Here is a 24,010-nt window from a genome sequence, read left to right on the forward strand (position 1 = left end):
TTGAAGGATTTTCAAGATCTTCTAATAGATCATTTAATTGCAGAAACTTCTAGAGAGGAGATGACATCTATCTGTGGTGTTCAATTATGTTAAGAAACTAAAGTAAAGTTTAATTTACTTTAGGTGTGTAGAGGTGTTATAAAAAGCTTTGTATGGTGTATAATATTAATTAATTCATTTAATGCAGAAGTCATTACCTATTATGTATGAAAACAAGTATAAATAGTTGTTGAAATGAAACTTGATGTAGGTCTTGCATAACTTACAAGGGTCTTGAATCTGAAAATTTGAGCAGCTGAAGAATTGAACTTTGTCTCAATTGATAGTTATGACAGTCAAGGTAGGAAAGTCGCATCTAAGAGATAATAGACTTAGGGCTGTAACATATTCAACAGGGCATAACAACACTCATATTTCACAGCACTTGCTTCTTTTGTGGCTTTTGCACTCTGTGCTTTGTATAGCGTACAAAAGATTGCTATGAGGATTGTTGTCATGCAAACTCATCCTCCTAATTTCTTTTATGTGCAATACAGAAAGTTAAGTCAAATTTGTTGAAATCACTGGAAATTAATTTAAATAATGTATATGAAGTTTGTGTTTATACCTATCATAGTAAAATCTAAAAATAAAATTAATAGAAAACTCAGTCCTCAGTCCTTTCACCTCTACCTGTGTTCCAAGAATACTGACCAGTGAATTATGATTAGTATTTTGTATCTTGTAAGTCCTTTAAATGAAGATCTCCATAAGTAAAAAATCACCATAACTTTGAGCTTAATTATGTTAATTTGGATTATTTTTCATTAAATTAAAGATAAATTACATTAAGGATATTTGAAATTTAGGGTGTTATCTTTCTTATCTTCTAAGGTTTATATTTATATTTTCATGTTTTATAGTTATATTTTCAATCAATATTAATAAACTAGAAATGCAGCACCTTTACTGTGGAATTTCAGGTGAAGACTTGAGTATGGAAGTGTAGAAAAAGATAGGAAGTCTAGCCTCATTCATTGACTGGTCAGAATTTGATTTGAAAGTTCCCTAAGAATGTGATTTTATGTGTATGTGCTTAAATAATGACTTTGTTATTGTCCAAGTTGTGATATCCTTCCTCATACAAGGTAATATATAGTCAATCACCCTGTGCAAGTCAATGAAGTTGTAGAATTACTTTTTTGGAAATAGCATTGTAATTTGTCCATCTATGATGTAGATGAACAATTTAACTGAAAGCCGTATAGACACATTCTTAGTATCATAGATAAGCATTCCAAGTATCTTGAAAATGGTAATCAACCAGGAAATGGAACCCAATCCACTTTACTTTGTGTTGGTGATAGTTGTGATGTGATGTGGTCATCTGATATGAGGCATGTGTGATGTGTAGGAATGATACTCTCAGGGTGAAAAAAAAATGAGCCTTCCAGATAGCAATGCTCACCGTCCCTCAATAATTTATAGAGTTGAACTTATTTTAAAATATGTTCTTTATCCCTGAACCATTTCATGTATGCTTTAAAGACTCTCTGTAGCAATGTCCTGTGTGTGGAAATCCTGTCTTCCTCAGACACAGCTAGGAATCTTCTTAGTGCCCACTGCTCCCAGCTTCCTGCAAAGATGAGAAGGCTTTGACTTGTATATAGGGCATGGATTCATAAAACCAGAAATTGTATGGAAGTGTTATTGTCTACTGAGGTGGAATAGTGTTGACAAAGGGTGTGTCTTCACCAGCCCAGTGATGAGACTGTAACTCAAGAAGTAGTTTTATTTTGTTAGTACAAATAGCATTGGTTACTTTGTGCAAAATCATCTTATTTTGGACTGTGTAATCTGTTGGAATATATATGTAGTCTTCTCAGAGCATGTTTTTTGCTATTGTTGCTTGTGTTAACTAGATAAGGTTTTTAAGAAGCCTGAGTGGGACTTTCAGTTTGGTGGATAAATGTACTTTACTTGTAGTTTATGTGCTCATACCCAAACGTTTGGCCACCAAGTGCTGAATCACATACTTACCTTCTAATTCTGCTCTAGGGTTGAGAATGTCAGTGTTTCTTTAAATCATGGACTAGAGAATTTTCAACTGGATAGTCTTTTTCTCCTGGACGTAAATCAATGAGCAACCTAATTCTGTTTTACCCTGATCTTTGATTATTGCTCATCAGCTCCTATGATGTAACTGCTTTGAATTGTAATTTTGTGTTCTGTGTAATCATTTCCAAGATGATAAGTAGGGCACAGATGGCTAAATATAAGTACTGAGAAGAGGTGTAGAAGAGGTCTGCCATGTCTCAAGACCATCTGAGAAACTGGAGTTGCATGCAAATTCCCACAAAATACCTGCTTTTGTACAACTGATTTAGAGTTAATGGATTAGTGTTAATGGATTAAATTAAGATTTCATGTGTCTCATAAAAGCATGAATGTACTACAGAACTTGAATGGTAGTTACATTTTAGATAGATTTCAGTGTATTTTCTTTTGGATGTGGGATTTCACTAAATATCCAGGATTAACTGGTAATCCTGTAAATCAGTAATTTTAATGTCAGCTTGGTATTTGAGAACGGTTCTGGTGTGTTGCAGGCATGTCTTGAATTGGCCTGCAGTTAATGTATTTGTAAGGGTCTTGTGATGTTTCTAATGCAATGTCCTCTATTCAGTGTGCTATTAGGTATTTTTTATATCTGCCAACCAATTCTCCCACAGGGATTTTCTTTCCTGAAAGAAAAGCTTTTGTGACCTTATCTTTAGCCTGGACAGAACAAAAGACCTTCTGATAAACAGAGTCTTGTAATGAGGAAATACTACCTTCCCTTCTTCCTTTGTTCATTGAAGGAGAGTGCTTTTGAGAAAAGCAGGTGAATGAGACTGGAAAATTTGACTGTGTGTAAGTGTAGACTTTGACGGCGTCAAAATATATTTTATAGTGGTACAGAATGTGTAGGCTGCACTTTGATTTCACTGTGAGGGCTCTGTAACCGTAGCAAATGTTCTCCTGTAAATTTCTCTTAATGGATTTTGCATAGGTTGTGTTCTGCTGTTCTGTGTTGTTTGCAACTTTCTTAGAATTCAGCAACAGGCTTGCCTTCTGGCTGGAATTGTCACAACTATTTCTGATCTCTTGGAGCTGTAGTGGTACAACTTAAGTTTTGGATATCTGCCCATTGTTTGCTTTTTATCATCATGTATTGAGATAGTTAAGCACATTGCAGTAGCAGAATTTGGTACAAAATTTGTGTTCTCTGGGAAAATAACTCAGTCAAACTCTCCCTGCTTTTTAGAATTAAGGGTTTTGCTACTTTTCATACCAGTTATTGCCTCAGTCTCAAGTATCACTTTCAACCACTTTTTTCACAGTGTGTTCCAGTATATTTCTATTATTATGATGCTCAGGACTGAGACTTCTTGAAACTCATAAGTTGTAGACTCCAAGTTACGATATTTATCATTATGTTATAGGCATTAATTATGCCAAAACAGTTGAAATATATTTGCTGGAGCCCACTAATTGTGGGATAGTTTCTTTTAACTGTCTTTTAGTCAGTGAAGCCAAACGTGTATGATAAAACTGTACCTATCAAGTACTACTTGTTGAGACTTACACTATTATTTGCAATTCCAAAAGAGAGTAAAGAATTCTTTGCCTGTTGGTGGGGAGAAAAAAGAAAAAATTATAAATCTGAATAAAATTTGATCTTAGGGCATCTTAGCAGAGTTCCTAGTACACTGATTAGCACGAGTGTACATTACATCTTTGCTGCTTAAGTGCTGCTTAACTTTATATTTGAGCTATTAGAAAACATTTGTTCTCCCAGGACTGGGGAGTGAGCTAGAAAAGAATGTACAAAGGATGTAACAATTATAATGTGATCATCTTAAAATTGTTCTGGAATTGTAGGGTGGTTAAAGGACATGAATATAAGACTCATCAGAGGGAAGTTGTTAAATCTGACATTACAGAGAAGGCTATATGTTATGGCACATTGTTGAGATTCCATTTTTTTTCCCTCAAGTAATTAAAAATATTTAGATGGTTAACTGATTGAAAGTGATTCTTTTTTTTTTCTTTTTTTTTTTTATAATCGAGTAGTGAGCATATTGTTCCAAGAACGAAACTGCTTTTGTGAATGATGAACTAACACTTACGTGAGAGAGATACAATGAGTTGTGCAAACACAGTAAAGAGATGACAGAAAGCCCTTTTACTAGTTAGATGTCCTGTGACTAATATTATGTCCACTAAGCAATGTTTTTATATCATTTGTCTAGTCATTTTTGTTAATTTTTTTCTGTATTTTTCTTGGGTGACCTCTTCTTACTGCTTTCTTACAATTACCAGGCTTTTCCAGCAAAACAGGCAATTAAGTTAGGAGAATAATCGAGTGGTGTTCTTGGTTAGTAAATTCATTGTGGACAAACATTTATACCTTGAGTAATCCTAGGTAATCCATCAGTCTGGAACTGATCTCTCAAAGATCTTTTGTGTTCTTCAGGCATAAAATATCATTTTATGCATAAATGAATCAAAAGTATTTTTTCTGAATCGGTATTAATACCATCATTAAAGAGACCTTTTCATCATGAAGAGCTGGCTTTATATCTTCTCCATTATCAAGTTGCTATGCAAGATAATTGGTAAAATATATTTTTTTTTTTTGCTTCACTTTAATTTCTGTCCGTGTTTCTCAGGTAGTTCCCCTGCATTACAGAATAGGATTGCATATGTTTTCCTTGTACCCAGAAAAAAAAGTTGTTATTTTTAAATAGCTTTGTATTTGGATTTTCTTACCAAGTGAATTTTACCTAGGTTTATAACACAAATGAAAACAATTTTGGGGAATCCTTTTTTAGCTAATGTAATTATCATAGACTTTTTTTTTTACAGTAGAGTCAGGCTAATTCATACTGCACTAGTTAAAAAAATTAGAATTGATCTTTTCCTCCTATATGTTTTAAGAGAGGGCTGTGATGAAACTGTACACCTAGTAGTAAGAACTTACTCTTAAGAGTCTAAGACAAGGAGCTAGCATTTCTTGTTTCAACTTCTTATTTCCTCAGTATTTTTCCTATGGAACTGTTAGGGGTAGTTAACTCCTTTATGCCTCAGTTCTGTTTTCTGAAAATGAAGAAATTTTAAAAACAATTACTTTTTTAATAACTTTTTTTTTTAGCAGTAGCCTGCCAATCTTTGTGAAATCCCTGAAATCACTTGAGGATAAATGTCATACAATACAGTAAACTGTTGATCTTAAGAAATCTTGGTTACACTGGAAAATATACTCTACAGAAGAAAGTGAAATAAATAAATCAAGTTGAACTTCACAGAAGGGGATTCTTTCAAATGTTATGTCCTAGATAAAATGAGATTACATATTACCTAGGACTGATAAATGTATGGATTGCAGTTACTCATAGTACATCTCATGGTAATTCTTGCTAATGGTCTGGTACAAACACTATTTTTATGATAATAAAGATAATAAAGATTGTCTTATCTTTGCTGATTAGTGAGTAAATTGTTCCGCTTTGTCAACCTAGTTCTGTTGATGTTAGTACTGTAACTTAGTGAGACTTCTGTGATGTTGAATTATAACACAGTCAAAAGCATTCCTCTTGGCTCCAACAAAAGACACATGTTCATATCAGAGCAAGTAATACACCTGTGCGTAAGTGGAAGAGGGGATTGAGAGGAAGTATTCAGAGAAAGTAGTAGGTGGTGTCGTGGTTTAATCCCAGCCAGCAACTAAGCACCACGCAGCCGCTCACTCACTCTCCCCCCATCCAGTGGGGTGGGGGAGAAAATCATGAAAAAGGGAGTAAAACTCCTGGGTTGAGATAAGAACAGTTTAATAGAACAGAAAAGAAGAAACTAATAATGATAATGATAACACTAATAAAATGACAACAGTAGTAATAAAAGGATTGGAATTTACAAATGATGCGCAGGGCAATTCCTCACCACCCGCCGACCGACACCCAGCCAGTCCCCGAGCCGCGATTCCCTGCCCCCACTTCCCAGTTCCTAAACTAGATGGGACGTCCCATGGTATGGAATACACCATCGGCCAGTTTGGGTCAGGTGCCCTGGCTGGGCATGAGAAGCTGAAAAATCCTTGACTTTAGTCTAAACATGAATTAGCAACAACTGAAAACATCAGTGTTACCAACATTCTTCGCATACTGAACTCAAAACATAGCACTGTACCAGCTGCTAGGAAGACAGTTAACTCTATCCCAGCTGAAACCAGGACAGGTGGTTAGATGGCTTTATTCCTTCCGTTTTTCAGTCTGAAGTTTTCAGGAGCTTCTTGCTTTCATTAACTACTATGCCTTTCTTTTTCTTCGTTTTATTGTTTGTAGGAATTGGTGTTTCCAGTTTTTGAGAGTGTTACCTTCTTTCTAGAATGGAGTATGAAAGGAGGTCAGGAAGGACTAAACTAGCGATGTTCTGAAAACTTGCCCCCCTCTTTCTCCTTCTCATCTTCTCCCATTTTCCTTGTAACAGAGTGGTTTCTTATGGTAACATAGTTAGGCTGAAGGGAAAAGAACACGATGATTTCATTTTAGAGAAGGAAGGATTCGGTAGCACAATTGAACTGTAGCTGAGATGCTGTTCACATCCTGGTTAGAGGGTCAGATACAAGCATTTAATAACACTGAAACTTTGTCTTTAATTTTTCAGTTTTTCCCTCATTCATTTATCTCCATGTTCTCAGCTGGATTATATAATTATTTAATGAACTAAGCAGGGCTTGTGGAGTGGTACATAAATAATCATGAAAGTTGAAACATGGAAAGCAATCTTTTTTCACAGAAATCAGGACAAGATATAAAGAAGCAAAAAACCCCACCTATTTTTAGTTGTATCAGATACCTCTGTGAAAGTAGCCATACTTTCTAGCCTTTTCTAGATAGTTGCGTTTGTTTACTGTATAGATGGTCTGGAAATGCTAGGTAAACTAGTCCTTGTGGAATCCTAAATTTATATATTGCAGTTGATTTTCATGTATGCAGGGGTTGCAGAATGAACGTTAACGTAAAAAAACCCCAACAATAAAATATTTCTCTGAAGCGTAAGAAAAGTATGCCTAAATTTACAGGTCCAAATTTATTTTAAATTGTTTCACTTCTTAACAAACAAAGTACCCCTGAACCCCTGCAACCCCTCCCCCTGAAAATCAGTTGAAGGAGTTGCATTTGATTTTTTTATACAAATCTCTTGGAACCTAGCAATGACATGAAAAAAAATTCTAAAACAAGTTTAAGCAGTATTATGTATTGTAAAATATTAAAAAAAAATAATCCTACTTTTTAAATTAAAAGATACCCAGTTTTGCTTATCTTGCCTTATTAGGGTTCTTCCCAAGCAGCTCTCAAGGATGTGATGCTTTTCTTCGCCACAAGATGACTCTGATTTCTCCATCAATACTGAAAAAGTATGGAATTCCTTTTGACAAGGTACATTAGTATTTATTTTTAAACTATGCATTCATGCATTGAATTAGATTGTGTTTACTGTAAGGATTGTTTATTAGTAAACGCGAGGCGAAATTACTATTTTGGGGGTTTTTTTAGGCACTGACTCCATGGAAAGATGAAAACAAATGCTTGTAGTATTAGGACTTCTGCATGGTTTAGCTTGGAATTTTCTTGCAGAAGACACTTGCAGCCACCATAATCTTTATCCTAAAAGTTTCTGTGATTTTTAAGACATAACCAATATTTTTTATTTCAGTTTTATTTGCATACAAGCTTGCATGTGATTTCCTGTTGACTGAAACACTTCTTAACTAGCTGTATTAATTTAAGTTGTATATGCAATATTTTAAAACAATTCATTTCTTTATGTCTGTGTATTGTTCTTCTGATGCAATTAAATGTAACTTTATCAGTATTATGATTAAAAAGTTTTAAGTGGAATAAACCCAAAAGAACTGTTATTTAATTTAAAATAAATTTTAAAAGCTGTCATATATTAGAAAAAGGGTGAATGATTATTTTGTGCTGCTAGGTGGTGGCAGACTGGACAGTTGATAAGAACATTATGTAAATAGAAAGTGGGAAAAATAACTGGCTTTCTTCTTTGTGGATGAATTTAATACATAGCTGCTTTCAAAAACATCGGAAGTATTCAGTTTCTTCTCCTTTCCTACAAGATTTTCTAACTTACTGTTTTCCACTTTTAATTTCCTACAGGCACCAGCTAACGAAAACGTTTCTGCTGCATTGCTTTTTCTTTAAGTATATTTATTCTATATCCTGAATGCTTTGCAAACTCTAAAGTTCTAAATTCAAGAGCTTTGTAAGCCACTCGGAAGAGTAGAACGTCCCCTGCCTAAACATCTGTTTATGTTATACTGAGTTTTTAAAAGCCTTTTGATCATTAAGAGATTATGATTCTTGGTTTCCCACTGCACAGACTGTTTTAAGGTGTTCAGAAGAACCAGGCAATATATACTTTTTCTCACTCAATTCCTGTTGCAGTGTAGTCCTGTAAACTGTCCTTGCCACACTCCTTGTTTATTATTGTGGTTTCTCTTCTAGTGTATGCAGTGTTTATTGATATCATATGGACCTGCATACACAAACTTAGCTTATCATGTTCCCCAGCCTAGATTTTGGGATAATGCTGTGCTTTCTGTCTGTTTTAGGTGATATTCTTGTAAGAGTATGAAATGCAGCCCACAGAAATAATATTTATGTGAATGTTTTCATGTATAGTATTGTCATGGTTTAACTCCAGACGGCAACTAAGCACCACAGAGCTGCTCGCCCGCTCCCCTGCAGTGGGATGGAGGAGAGAATTGGGAGAGTAAAAGTGAGAAAACTCGTGGGCTGAGATAAAGACAGTTTAATAGGTAAAGCAAAAGCTGCACACACAAGCAAAGCAAAACAAGTAATTAATTCACCACTTCCCATTGGCAGGCAGGTGTTCAGCCATCTCCAGGAAAGCAGGGCTCCATCACATGTAACAGAGACTTGGGAAGACAAATGCCGTGACTCCCAATGTACCCCTTCCTTCTTCTTCCCCCAGCTGTATACGCTGAGCATGATGTCCTATGGTCTGGAATATCTCTGTGGTCAGTTTGGGTCAGCTGTCCTGGCTGTGTCCCCTCCCAGCTCCTTGTGCCCCGCCAAGCCTGCTCGCTGGTGGGGTGGGGTGAGAAGCAGAAAAGGCCTTCACTCTGTGTAAGCGCTGCTCAGTGGTAACTAAAGCATTCCTGTGTTATCAACATAGTTTGCAGCACAGGTGGGAATGCCTTTTGGAATATCACTTCATTTTTCATGCTTAAATCAACCTATGTATAAAATTGAAGAAATGTAGGCCTTCAGAATGATACTTGGAAAGCAAGCTTTTTGGAATAAATTACTCACATCAGAAGTAGTTTGTTTTCTGAATGATATATTATCATATGGAAATGTAGTTGCTGAGTTCAGTTTTTGTAATATATAGGTAAATAGTGATTTCTTTCATAGCCTTGTGCTTTGTCATGAAGTGTCAGATGAAACCTTCCAGACTGGAAGGTTTTATAACTAGATTTATAGTTTTGGATTTACAGAACATTACTCTGAACAGTGTAATTTTCAGTGGTTGGTGTTTAAAGTAGCATATTGCTGAATGTGAGCATATTTGTTTTCAGTAGCACACATTTGAGGTGGGTGAGGGAGTTGATGTTCTTATTTCAGTGTCTTGATTATTCCTGTATTTAAATTAAAAAAAAAGGTGCTAGAAATAGTTAAATATTTAAGTTTTGTTCTGTCACCTAGTCTTGGGAGGAAGCAGACTGTACCCGAGTGTAATTGTAATTAGTGGGATTCAGTGAGAGAGTGAATAGAGAGAACCAGGCTGTGATGTCTCATGGCTCAAAATAATAGAACTGGAATGTGCTGAATGCTGATAAGTCAGCCTATGCCTACCAGGTGGCAGCTGAACTGCTGCTTGTTGCAATAGAACACCTGCTAAACTGTCAGCAGTGGGAGGGTGTATTGAGATAAATTTTGGAGTTCTTAGTGTTGAGAATAATCTTTCTTAAACATTCCCACAGCGATTGTTGGAGTGCTACAGTAGCAGTTATAATATATGCACTGTATGTGCATTTACATGTATATGCTAAGTATGAACCAACAAAAAATTAACCTTGCAAAGTGCAAATGCAAAATGTAAGATACAATTTTATTCTTTACCTTTGTTAGCTAAGTATTTTTTTCTTGTTTTCATCTCTTTCCTTCCTCCCATAATACAATGAGAAATTTACATCTTGAAGTGCTATCCCTGTGTATTTATTCTTGCATTGAGGAAAAAAGACTAAGAAATTGTAAAACTTATGAGAATTTTGAAGAAGAAAGTGGGGATTCAAGCAGAAATTGAATATAAGACAACTATTCCAGCAAAAAGCTGAGATTTAAGACGTGACATAATAATAAGAAAAATGTTTGGAGTTGTAAGTTTTAATTTTGGTGATTGTTTAAAATTTAACTCTTCCTTTTTGCTATCTCAAATTACAAGTGTTTTTCCCTAAAAAGAGCCATATTTGTCCTTCTAATTTTTCTTACTGTTTTGCTTATGCAAAGCATTATCACAGAATGGAAACAGCCTATTTAATCTCTAAGAAGTCTACTTATTTTCTTGTAATCAGCAAATGCATCCTGTTGAACAGTCATCAGTCATTGCTCAGATTATTTGCATCATTGAAATGGATCTGTTTGCTTTTTAGTGGGCCTGCTGTCTGATGTGCGTTTCGTGCAAAAAGGCATATCAAAAAGAGTATGAGGAATCTCTTTTAACTCTTCTGAATCTTCTAGTTCATTGATTAACTCTTATCAGATAGCTCAGAAGTCAATGTGCCATTTTTAGTCTCTGACTAGCCTGTCCTTGATACAGTCTTTGGTGGTTTGACTTCAAGAGTTTGACTTTAAGCTGTCTCTGAATGGAGAGAATATTAGTGACTGACAAGAAGTGCTGTCTCTCCTTTTCTTTATGTCCAGAGGAGAGCAGCAGTTCATCCAAGTATAGGAAGATGGGATTTCTCTCATGAAGGAGAATATCCTGACCAGTGATTTGTTTACCTTACCCCACTTCTTTTTGTAATTTACTTTAGAAGCCTTTTATATCTGATATCTCTTTTATAACTACTAGGAATTCAGTTTCTTTTTGGCTGTACAAAATATAATTACTGTGGCAGGGTTTTTTTTAGTTGTTTGTTTTGTTTTTGTTTTTCTTTTCTTCTGCTTTCTATAACTTCTTGTTGAGTCAGTGGCCTCAGCACACTTTTCTTTTGGTTGCTTTTCACTGTACTTGTAAAGAACAGAGCAGTCCTTTGGAACTACCCTTGCTCCTTCTCTAAAGCAATGTCAGAGCTTAACTGTAGTCAAGCTTTTCCTCTTTGAGAATCTCCTTCCAGGCCCTTTGTCCTTTAGGTATTTGGAATTCTTGTTATCAATAGTATGAGAGTCCTTCTGCTCTCTTAAATTGTGCTTAAAGAGAAAGACAGAAATGACAAGGGCAGATTAAAATTTGTAATGTAATGTTTTAATGGCTTTACATTGAGACCTTTTGTGTGGCATTTGCAATGCAAGAATCCCCTTGGTGTTAGTCACTATTGTCACAGGAGAGCGATGCTCTTCACTTGCAAGAGAGAAGCAGCAATATATTTTATTGATATAAAACAGTGAGTGAACAAAGTTCAATGGTAAATGCGACAGTAGTTTAACAAGATTCAATGGCAAGGTACACATAAGTATTTACTGCATAGAGGACTGTCCCGACCCAGTATCAGGGAGGGTTGTTAAATGATCCTGAGAGCGAGATTAAGACACAAATGAGGTCAAATGCTGTACAACCTTACAACTTTTATTTCCTACAACAACCAATAACTGCAATAGAACAAAGTGAGGAAGAAGGAAAAGAGGCAGACCTAAGCAAGAGAACGGACGAGAGGTAGCAAGACTAGTTACCACCACCACGAAGCCAGCAACGTCCCGCGGAGTCGGTTCCGACGCCGGTGATGGAGGATCGGGTTCCTCAGCTCACAGTCAGGTGCCTCTCCTTCTGATCCAGATGTTACAGTCCTTCAGGTGTCTTCCAAGTCCAGGTTTTTCACTCTCCAGCGAGAGGGGAGTACGCAGTTCTTTTATTGTTCCAGTCCCCACCATTTCTCCGAAAAGTCCACCCATTTATGTGGTGGCTTTCTTCGGGGACATCTTGTGCGTACTCCCCTACAACAACAGGATGTCGAAGCAGCAGCGATGTCGAGTCAGCAAATCAACACAGTGTCTTACAAGGACTGGGTCAGGCAAAACTGTTAGGGAGACCCTCCCATTGAGTCATGAGGTTCAGAGAGGATCTCCTTGCATTCTAAACTCCTTTTCAGAGAGGAGTCTAGGTGTGGTGGGATCCAGACTTTAGTCCCAGACTTGGTCAACTGTTTTTATCTAAAGGATTATATATGCACGATGAATCCTTTATATCACTTAGCTAAGATTACAGAGTTTCAGTGCTGCTTATTCCCAGTTCATTTACCCAGTATCTGATGCGATATGGATACTCCCAGCCTCGAGGAGTAAACTTGAGAGGCATCCCTACTCAAGGGGACATCCTGGCATGCAGTGTGCTGCTGTGCAGGAGAGCTCAGCAGACCCTGGGCTGTCCACTATTTGTGGAGTAAGATTTTTGACTTATAGTAATATTCGCATACCAGCAGGACATCTGGGTCACTGTGCAAGACAGCCCTTGGCTGCTGTGTTGCCATCCATCTCCCCAAAGTCCACATTAAGCTGGTTGCAGCCATCACAACCACCACTGGTTGGGTGGGTAAGAGGGACACACCGCCACAGCTGTAAGGCTGAAGGATTGGTGCAGGGCAATTGTTAATTCTTCTTCCTGCTTTCCTATCTAAAATTATTTAAAGTTACTGCCTGAGGGGATCCAAATGTATCCAGTGTTTTCCTTTGGGATGAACAACGTTGGTTTCTTTAACTGCTAAGGCCCATTAACTTAGAGTTTCTCCTACTTTATGCTTGATCTTCAATAGTTAAGTAACTTAAAAGGCAAATCAGGCCCTCAGTCACAGGTCTTCAAATCATAGTTTTTGAAATGAGTGAGTATGGGAGAGAAGAGTGCGAATAAGATCTCTCTTCAGTCTTTCCAAGAAAAGGTCTTGTGCTATTCTAAAGAAACATCTTCAGGGTGGTGGACAGAATAATTTCTTCAACAGTTAATTTGTACTAGTGTTTAGGGATGATAATTGTGGGTATTTTGGTCCAGCCTGCTTCCATTCAGGAAAATTGATATATTCTTTGCACTGTCTTTTCTAGTTCCCCATACTTCCACATTTTATTACCAGTGAACCTGTCCTCCAAGGTTAGCTTTTTTGAAACTACTTTCTGAATGTTTAAAGTAATACATGTAGCTATGAATTTTATAGTAAACAACATTGTCTCAAGTATACTATTTCTGCTTGCATTAAATTGCAACTGTGTGCAAGGTGAAAAAATTCTTTCTTTCTAGGTAGTTGCAAAGGCAAATACAGTTTTCATTGTTTCAGGAACAGAACTGCTTGTGTAATGTGGTTCACTTTGAGGTTTTTTTTTTGTTTTTATGCTATAGGTTACACAAGAGGCAGGAGAATTTATGATCACTTTCCCATATGGATACCATGCAGGATTTAACCATGGTTTTAACTGTGCAGAGTCAACAAACTTCGCCACCATCCGATGGATTGATTATGGAAAAGCAGCAAAATTGGTAAGTCATATTGCAGAAAACTGATGCGTAAGGAAGTGTTTCCTGTTTCTTAGTGAGGATCTATGGAAGCAGATGAGAAAGGGAGAGCTATTAAATCAGATAGTACATTATACTGCCATTGAAATTTTACTTATAGTTGTTCTTTTTGTAGTGGGTATTATACTTCCAGCAATGTGTATTCTTCTCAGCAGTGAGTTTTGTTTGCAGGTTAATGTACATATTGTTCTTCAAAACGAGTTCTATTTATGGATATTTTTAAGTTGAAGCTACATATACTGAGGTTAGTATATGTGAAAGACAACTCACTTCTGCTCTTAAACCTCCTCTAAGCTCTACTGTTCGTGAAAGTACTTTATTTAAACTAGGAATTTTCATAGCTGGAAAGAAACATAAATAATTAAACTTTAAACAAAGTTTAAAGAAACAGGTTCAACTTTTCTCATTTTTAATGTCATCAGATATCTTGTAGTACAAGATAATAAGGGAACTGTGAACTCAGAGTAGATATTTTCTGGTTTTAAAATGAGTTGTGTTTTACTGAAGAAATTTAGTCTGAAATTTTTGTTATGTGGCATACATTTTTTGCTTCTTTTCATGTACAGCATTTGAGTAAATACACAAAATCAAGAAAGTACAATTTGTTCAGCAGAAGTTTGTTACTGTTTTCAATATTCTGTGATTTTTCTCAGAATTATGGTTTATATATGCTTTGGTTAGTATGCTTCCCAAAATGTTTAATTCAGAGGCATTTTCTGCGTTGCTGTGTTTGTTATTGAAAAAACCCTTTTCAATAGTTATTTGCTTAATGTATTAGCTAATAAGATGACATGGAATAAAGGGCAAAATCAGATGTGCAGGTTTAACAATTAAGTAATGATAGTGAACGCTCATTAAATACTTGGGCTTGAAGACCATCATGAGAAAGTTCCCAAATAGTGGAAATTTATGATTCTAGGCACTATTGATTATTATCGTTAATGAGATTGAATATGCTTCAAAGGGAAAAAGTTCATAAATATTTTTTTTTCAGGTGTTCTGTATGCATGCACTAACAATAGTGAAAGTATTGAAAACATCAGTATGTATCTAACATGCTCAGGCTGGTCATTAATGGTAAAGATGTGGTTTTAACAGTCAACAGATACGGTGTTGACTGTAAAGTTCATTAAAAAAAATTATGTATTTGATAGTTTGGAATAGATAGTACAGTGAAACAAAGTTGAGAGGAATATGGGCATGGACACATATGAGCTAGTAGTGGCAGGTAAAACTGTCCTGGATTTTAAGATACAAATGTGCTGCAGCTCTAAAATTGATTCAGCTGAACTTCAAGAATGGCAAGCTTTATCTTTGGATGTAGCAAATATGAGGTAGTGACCTCCAGCTACATCGCTTTCAGTGTAGAGGCTTCATATTTCTTATGTTTTAAAAAAAAAACAGTCTACCATTTAGTGTGCAGCTGCCCCAGTACAAAGTACTAAATGTTTTATGCCTCCAGCATGCCTCTCAGTTATTGTGTTATACTGTAAACTTAATGTCGTGTTTAAATTCAGCGGAGTTAGAAGATAATTTTTTAAAGCTAATGAAATTTCATTCCTTTACACCACTCCATAAGTTCTTCTGAAATTCTGAATTTTTAGCTAGGAAGTCTTGGTATATACACTCTCAGTACAGTTTTATTTAGTCAAACTTCTCTAGCACATGGGTAAAACTTGATCATATTAGGACACAGAATTCTGCGCTCTGTGGTTACTGCATGTAGCAGCAGTATTGTGCATATATAGTATACAAAATTAAAGTAGTTCTGTGGTGTCAGCAGTTAAATTTAAATGTCTGAAAGTTTCAGAGTGGCAGCTGAAGCAATAATTACTAGTCTTCCTCTATAGGGAAATTTTAGATACCATTGTCAAATGTGAACTCCAGTTTCTCTGGCAAATGGTCAGAGTACTTCATGTTACTTGCTCATTTTTTATTACTTACTACCACAAGAATGAGAATTAAAGTTCATTTTTCTTCTCTTTTTCAATGAAAAAGAACATGCTAGGAAGTGGTAACAGTAGAATTTTAAAATATTTTTTTAAAATGGAAATGTGTAAGAGAAGAACTAATGGAAAGGTGGTGAAATAATTCTTCATAGTACTTGTATTTGTTTATGTCGTACAACTACGGTAAACAAAAGTCAAACAGAGAAAGCATTATAACTGGTTATCTGTTTTTAAATTGTAATTATATGACATGTCGAAAGCACAGACAAATTATGGAGTTACTACAAATTGGGTACTCTGTTTCTTGATTATGGTGTTTCTCTAGAAAAACATGAGGATAGCCATGATTAGTTTTATCACAACCTCAGGAAACTTTCTGGAAGTATTAATTAAAAAGGTAAGAAGTCCATGTGCTGAGAGTACTGATATTTTAGTAAGTTTTATTTGCAGCTCTGGTAACTTTCTTTAAAAAAAACCACAAACCAACAAAAACCCGCCACACAACCTTGCATTCCCATTTGTCATTCTTCAGAGTACTGATGTTGTGTTTGACTTGTCTTTTCTTTCTTTATGTGGTATGTACAAGAATTTTAATTGAAAAAAATGTTTTGGATCCCCTAGTTCCCCTGTATTGTACTGCAGAAATTGCCTGCATCAGCAAAATGCAGCAATATCTAGGTCAGTTCGCTGCTGTATTCTCTTAGAGAATATTGTATACTGATGACTGATTATTTGTCTTCCTACAGGAACACTTTTATTGTTACAGAATAGTTTCTAATTGCTTACAGCTGTATTTCTGTCTTAGAAAAAGAAAAAACCCTGAAGTACAGACAATATTCATTCTTCATTAATTTCAGAGAAAAAAAAAATCATGCGAAAATTTCCGTTAAAGTAAATATTTCGGCTGTGTGACGATACTCCGTTCCTGCATGAAATGAGGTGGTGTTAAAGATTCTGTGAAATTGATTGCAAATGTTAAATCAGAGATCATTTAGACCCTCAGAAACTTTGGTTAATCAGAGACTATGGATGCAAACTCCAAAAATTATTTTCTGTCTTTAAAAATGCTAAACGTGTGATCTTGGTTTTACTATGTGTACCCTAACTACCTGTAGTAGTAGAACTCTGGGAGCAGGGATGTACACTCCAGCTTGTTTTCTAGAGTTTGTGTAAGACTTCCACTCGGGGTGGAAAAGGGACATACAAAAAGTAATACCAGGTGGCATCTCCAGTGTGCTCTTTCCTACAACTTGGCTGCTGCTTTGAGGCGTGTTCTCACTTTTGGACAGAATTAAGCTGGACAGGATTAAGCAGAAGTAAAAAGTAGATTTAAAAAAATAAAAGCAGAAATGGAGAAATAACAGATGTACTAAAAGTCCCCCAATTCCAGGGGACAAGTGGTATAGTTTTTGCTGTCTTTTTCCACCGGCAAGAACACAGAGGAAGAGAAATAGGAGATACTGGTGAAAGGAACAAACCAGTCATGCTGTCCTGAAGTTGCTTGGCAAATGGGGGTGGTGCAGAGGGATGTTGGTGAAGTGCTGGTGTATGGTAATGGTGGGACTTAGAGAATCAAAGGTAGGTAGTGCTCAGCTCACAAGTACTTTAGTTGTGTTTGTTACGTTCTGTGAGGATGAGAGGCACTCTAAGCTTTAGATATTCTCAATCATCATCATCATCCTATAACTTTAATTTCTTGAATGTTGTTTATTTTTGAAAAAAATTAAATGGTACAAAATAGGGGTGGAGAGGATATTTCTTCAGGCTTCTGTGGTTTTTGCCATTTTCTAAATGGAGCTACATTTATTTGAGTAGGCTGGAAATGTGTAGCTTCATGAAGTGCATTTTGAGTTTCCTTACCCCAGTGCATTTTGTTACTGGTGGTAAAGCTGATGAACAAGTGGCAATTAGCTTGTATGTTTTATAGGTATCTACTTTGATTTGTGCTGAGTAGATAACTTCTGTGCTGAACAAGGGGTGATGTTTAGTTATTAGAATTGGTGAACAGAAATATTTACACATAATTCTTGTATGTCTAGTAAAATGAAGATCCTTCTGAAGCAATTGGGTAAAAGACACATCTCTAGTCTGAGAAAAATCTTGTATTCCTATTGCTTATTAGCTGCAGGGTGGGAGACCCTCTGCCCTCACCCCCAAATCTGTGGATCATCTATATTTATTAATTTTATATTTTTGTCTGTTGTAATTTTTATTTCTAATGAATGCCAGTGTTGACCTCATACAAGGGTTACAGTGCAAGACCTCTCACAGGTGCCCAAACTGGGGTTCTCAGTCATGATTTTCACCTGTCCAAATTTGAGCTCCAGTGGATAGGATCGATAAACTTTATGCACTCTAATTTGATACTGAGAACCGGAAACAGAATTAAATTTTGAATAAGATCCTGTGCTTTTCTGTACAGGCAATTTTTTTTTTTCTTTCTTTCTTGGAATTCCTTTTTTCCCTTGCTGCTATTTTGTAAATGTGTGAAAAACTTAGATATTGGCAAATGAGTTCCTAATTACAGGAAATCCCCCTAAAAAGCACATCCTTTGTCCTTGTATAGAGCTTCTGGACTGCATGGTCCCACCTAAGCTTGATAGGAGAAGGTAGTTCACAGAACAGAGAATTGGGTTGAGATGGAGGTCCTGTGTAGGACATGTCCAGGAGATTGGTGATGTGAGCAGGTTTGGTCAGGGCTCTCTAGTTCTTCCTTATGCAGTGGTGATTATTTTAGTTTCTTTCCTTCCATTTTTCTCTTGTTACTGTTCAAATCCCCACATTTCCCTGTCTATTTCTTTTCCAAATCCTCGTGTCAGGGTCTCTCACAACTCTGTTACCCCTTGCCCAAATCAATAGCCATACTTTCAAAAGCTTTCAGGGAAAGCACTGGGATTTCTGAATACTGCTCTTGTTGCTCACTGTGTCTGTTTTGTGGCACCACTTGGTGACTTTCACTCAGTATAAATGTATGTAAATTTTACTGCCTTCTATCAGGGATAGAGTCACACTAGGTGATTTTACTAGTCATTATAATGATTCTTTTGTATTGCAGATCCTTTTAAGACGTGATTTGTTTTCAGATGCTGGTGCTGGAAAGGTTTTTGTTGTTTAGCTGAAATGCAGAACATTAGGAAAGAAGCCTATCAACCTTTTCTACTTGAAATTCAGGCTACTTAAGTATTATTGCTCTCTTTCATAAAATTAAGTCAGTAATTACTCATGCATTCTTCAGTGGTAGCTGCTTAGCAACATGTTTTCTGTGGATAGGTTAGATCAAAGTGCTGGCCTGCAGGTTGTATTTTTCACTTTGGTGGGATGAAGTGCAGTTGTTTTGATGTTAGGTTTGATGGATTTGTTTGCCACTGCATTCATTAGCTTCACATCAAAAAATTGACAGGCTGTTAAATGAAACTTTGGCTTAGATTTTCAGCTTGACTGTTTCAAGACCTTTGTGAAGATATTTTGTTTTTGTGCTGCAGCAGCCTCAAGCAGTTGTAACTGTTTCAAAGGGAAGAAAAGTTATTTAGTATCCTGATTTGTTTGGGCAAAAGAGAGTCATTGTCTTGCGGATAGCCATGTCTAGCTTATGCTATCCAAACAACATATTTATTAGAAAATTTATGTTGAGAGACAGTATGTCTGACAAATAATTTTATCAGAGAAGAAATTATACTTACGGCACAAAAGCACATTTCCACCTCTTATAATTTATTGAGGTAATACTTTTTTTCAATAAGGATTATGTTTAGGTTGCTTTTGTACAATAAAATATTAGATCTCTGTTTGAAAACAAAAATAAAATTTCTACTTCTATGTACCTTTTTTTTTTTTTTTAAATGTGGGTAAGTGATTTAAAGGCCTAGACTTAAAAATTATCTTGCTACTTCTACAGCAGTGTTTAAGTACTGAATGTCAGAAATAGTTATGCACATAAACTCATGAGTTATTCTTGTATCAGTCTCTTTTATTGGTTTGAATGAGGTACTGCGGTCAAAGATACTTTTTTTTTAAACACTGCATGTTGATACATTTGATACCAGTCTGCAATGATACCAGCATCATTCAAGCTGTAAAAACTAATGTTTTTACTGTCTGGAAGTCATAATTAGCTACCTTATATTATTGACTTGGCTGCTAATGAAATCTTACAAGGATTCAGGAACCAGACATGCTTTTCATTTCTGGTCCTGATGTTAGTACACCACTTCAGAAGAAATCCGGTGCATTCTGCAGTTTGATGTTTCACTTCATAATTATAGTGCCACTCTCAGATTTATAGTTGTCATGGAATGTTCTCTTTTATTTTTTCTGTATTTCTTTTATCTTGATCTGTTCCTTATCTTTTATTTTTGCCCATCTTACTGCCATAATCTACTGCCCCTGTTTGTATCTTACATCACAAACTCAGCATTTCCTGAGAACAGCAGCTATTAAAATTTCCCACTCTAAAATCTCTTCCTGTAATGGGGAGATTGTCAGTCTCCCAGTGGGCACTAACTTGTACACTTCTAGACTTCTAGTACTGTGACATCTTGAATTCAGAATTGTAATCGTTTTAGGAGTAGGAAGGAATAGTAATAATCACAATATTTTTACCTGTAAATGCAAAAGAGGATTATTTTCTATTGTTTTTTTTACCTTCCCATTTTGGTAGAGCAGCTGGTTGCAAGTTCATAATCTGAAACTTCATATGATTGTGTTTTTATGTTTTCACAGTCTGTGCTACGCTATGTGCAAGTATGGTTGTTACCTGTGACTAGTGTATTCTGTGGTTCTGAAGTTCAGTGTGGATTCTAATGAATCTTTTCCATCTCTATGTAGCCTAACTTTTTTGTGTGTGATACTACAGTATGTGTGACTAAGGTTATGCATGCGTGTTTCTGGCTCAGGGCTCTCATGCAAGCTGCACTGTTTTATTAAATAAATATGAAACCACTACTATCAGATTTTTATTTTTTTTTTAAATGCCATTTTGAATAAGTAAGGAGAGGAGAATTCCTTAAAATAAGATTTTAAATGTTGGAGTACATTCTGGCAACTGTGAGTGAGTAGAAATGATGGAATCTAATTTTCCTTTGATTTTTTTTTTCCTAAGTGACATTATAGAAGTTCCATTTATCAAAATAATAAATGTACCAAGTTGCATACTTGGTGGTTGTTTAGAAGTTTTTGTTTTAGAGGAGCTTTCATCAAACTTTTTCATAGGAAAAGTCAATAATTTACAATAAAATTGCCTTTTCAGAAGATCATTTATATGAAATTTTGAGTAAATCAATACAGTTTGTCTTTCCTTACTTTTTATCAGAAAGCAGATTATAATTATCCTTGATATACTGAGGAAAAACTATCGTCATTAGGTACCTTTCTGTCCATATATTAATGTCACAGCCTGTAAAGAGAGATTACTTTCATTCCAGGTTTTTCAAGAAAGAAGAATTTTAACCAAGAAATTATTTTCATAAATTTGAGTTTCACAAAATAGGCTCTCTGGGCTTGAATCAGCTCTTGAAACACAGGTGTCTCCACACCATTTGAGATAGCTTGAGATATTTTGCCTTGCTTTGTCTAGCCAGAAGAGTACCAATCTCCATGAATCCAGTGGAATATTTGGAGCTCAGGCAGATGTCACGGATACCAGAAAGTGTTTCAGGTGTCAGTGCATGCCCAGGCAATTGAAGCGAGCCATCCATCATTGTGTTCTCTTATTTATACCATTTGCATAAGTTAAACTTGTCCTAAAAATTGACTGCATTCCACTACTCTAAGAGGAATTCAGTTCTCTAGCCTTGCTAGAATATTTTGTATTTTGACACTAGGAGTTGACCTATGCCAATAAGCAAAAAGATGGCTTAAGTGTTAGGGTTCAGTTCCCTTAAAAACACCACCCCCCAACCTTTCTTCTCATAAACCAAGCCCTCCCCCAACTTCTTCTGCTTCTTTTTCTTTCTTCTGCTTCTCCTGTCATCGTCTTATTATTTTGCAACCATTTTGACTCTACGTTTGAACCATCAGAGAGTTCATGTCTCCGCAGTTGTAGCAGGTAATTATAGTGCTAGGTATTGGTGATAAACAATGTCCTCCAGGTTGACTGGTGCTGGAAGAGTGAGATATGCTTCTGTTTCACGGATTTCACAGTAAATTGCTGCCAGCAGAAGGAAGTATGGTCTCAGAATACTAGAAACCATTCTGTTGGTGTTCTTCCATGCAGTATCTGTTGGTCTCTGACATCGTCTTGAACTCAAGTGTTTCTGGTTTTGGTTTGGGGTTTTTTCTGGTGTGGTTTGGTTTGTTTTTGTTGGTGTGTGGTGGTTTTTTTTCTTTTTTTTTTCTTTTTTTTTTCTTTTTTTTCTTCTTTTTCCTTCCTTCTCTAGAGATGAAGATTTGTATGAAGATGGTTTTCATTCAGTTAACCTATGTATCTTCTACTGGGTCCTTCTACAGGATTCGCCTCTACTGGAGATGAATCACTCCTGAAGTTGGTACTAGACTCACTAGTTTGGCTCAGGCCAAAAATACTGTGGAGATAAGCACATACCTGGAATTTTCTCTCTGTTTTTCTGAGAGTCTGTGGAAAGATTGAATAGCAGCGTCATAGATTTGAAACACACATGGCTTATTTCCTTCCTTCATCTGAAAGAAAACACTGTAAATATAAATACACAATTCAAAATCCTTGACCTAGTCTGAGCAGTAGAGAAGGCTTGTATGAATGAGGAAGAATAAATGATATACCCACATCCTGAGGTAACTACACCAGGGAAAATAAATTATGTAGCCTGGCAGATACGTGAAACAGGAGCCGAATGTGGGAATATGCCTCAGCTGTAGGTTTAGTGTCCCCACTGTGCTTCTTACTTGAGTGAGTAGGACTCTAGTTTATATGCTACTAGATTAAAAAGTCTTAAGGTTTAAAATTCTTGAAAAGGATCTTAAATGAACTGTATGACTTGTACTGTTTTGATTTTAGATAAAACCCACAATAAAACATATTGCTATGCTTTACAAAAAGTAATTTTGAAGTATATTTTGAAATAATTTTCTGAAATGTTTTATAGCAAAAAAAGTTGAATTAAGACCTTGGTGGCAGTGTGGTTGTACTCAGTGTTTAAGGTTTGTCTTTCTGCCTGAAGCATTAACCACTTTCAAGTTGTTGGGAGAAAAGGTAGAATCAATCCCCTTGAAGGTGTCATCTTTCTCTTGAGGGTATGTATAGTCACCTGTCCTGGTTTAAGCCCAGCCGGTAACAAAGCACCATGAAGCCGCTCGCTCACTGTCCCCACCCTGGCTCTGGTGGGAAGAGGAGAAAACATAAAGAAAAGCTTGTGGGTCAAGACAAGAAGAGGGAGGGATCACTCACTGGTTATGGTCATGGGTGAAAGACAGACTCAACTTGGGGCAAAACCAAAATCAATTTAATTTACTACCAATGAAATAAAAAATAGTGAGAAGTAAACCCAAACCTTAGAACACCTTCCCCCCATCCCTCCGTTCTTCCCAGGCTCAACTTTACTCCCAATATCTCTACCTCCTCCCCCCAGAAGCACAGGGGGATGGGGAATGGGGGTTGGGGTCAGTTCATCACACGTTGTCTCTGTTGCTCCTTCCTCCTCAGGGGGAGGACTCCTCACTCTTCCCCTGCACCAGCGTGGGGTCCCTCCCATGGGCTGCAGTCCTTCATGAACTTCTCCGGCATGGGTCCTTTCCATGGGCTGCAGTCCTTCAGGCACAGACTGCTCCAGTGCGGGCTTTCCCATGGAGTCACGGCCATCTTCAGGGGCAACCCCCTGTGCCAATGTGTGCTCTTCCAGGGGCTTCAGGTGGGCACCTGCTTCCCTGCTCCCCTCCATGGGCTGGCGGGGGACAGCCTGCAGTCTCACCACGGGGTTCAGGGTCATCCCCTCCTCTGGCGCACCTCCTCCCCCACCTTCCTCACTGATCTTGGTGTCTGCACAGGGGTTTCTCTCACATTATGCTTCACTCTCTGCTGCAGGTTCCCCCTCTTAAATCTGTTCTCCCGGAGGCACTACCACCATCACTGATGGGCTCGGCCTTGGCCAGAGGTGGGTCCGACTTGGAGCCAGGAAGCTTCTAGCAGCTTCTTGCAGGAGCCACCCCTGCAGCACCTCCCCTGCTACCAAAACCCTGCCACACAAACCCAAAACATCACGTCTTAACTCAGTTACAATATTAACACCAAAGGAAAATACGTATTGATGTTTTAGATAAAGTGCACTTCTGTATGGTTCATTACAAGATCCTGCATGCATTCTTAG

At 36.8% G+C, this 24,010-nt stretch overlaps 1 protein-coding gene across 1 annotated transcript in view; it reads left to right on the plus strand.

Annotated features, from left to right (window-relative positions):
* Nucleotides 1-24,010, plus strand: part of KDM4C (lysine (K)-specific demethylase 4C) — a 271,840-nt gene that overhangs the window by 48,459 nt on the left and 199,371 nt on the right. The window contains exons 7-8 of the mRNA XM_010586055.1: nt 7,360-7,463; nt 13,612-13,749. Coding sequence (XP_010584357.1) covers nt 7,360-7,463; nt 13,612-13,749 — 242 coding nt within the window. The remainder of the gene's footprint in view (nt 1-7,359; nt 7,464-13,611; nt 13,750-24,010) is intronic.

This window comes from Haliaeetus leucocephalus, unplaced genomic scaffold (genome assembly GCF_000737465.1).
Source record: "Haliaeetus leucocephalus isolate CR32 unplaced genomic scaffold, Haliaeetus_leucocephalus-4.0 Scaffold139, whole genome shotgun sequence".
Lineage (NCBI taxonomy): Eukaryota > Metazoa > Chordata > Aves > Accipitriformes > Accipitridae > Haliaeetus > Haliaeetus leucocephalus.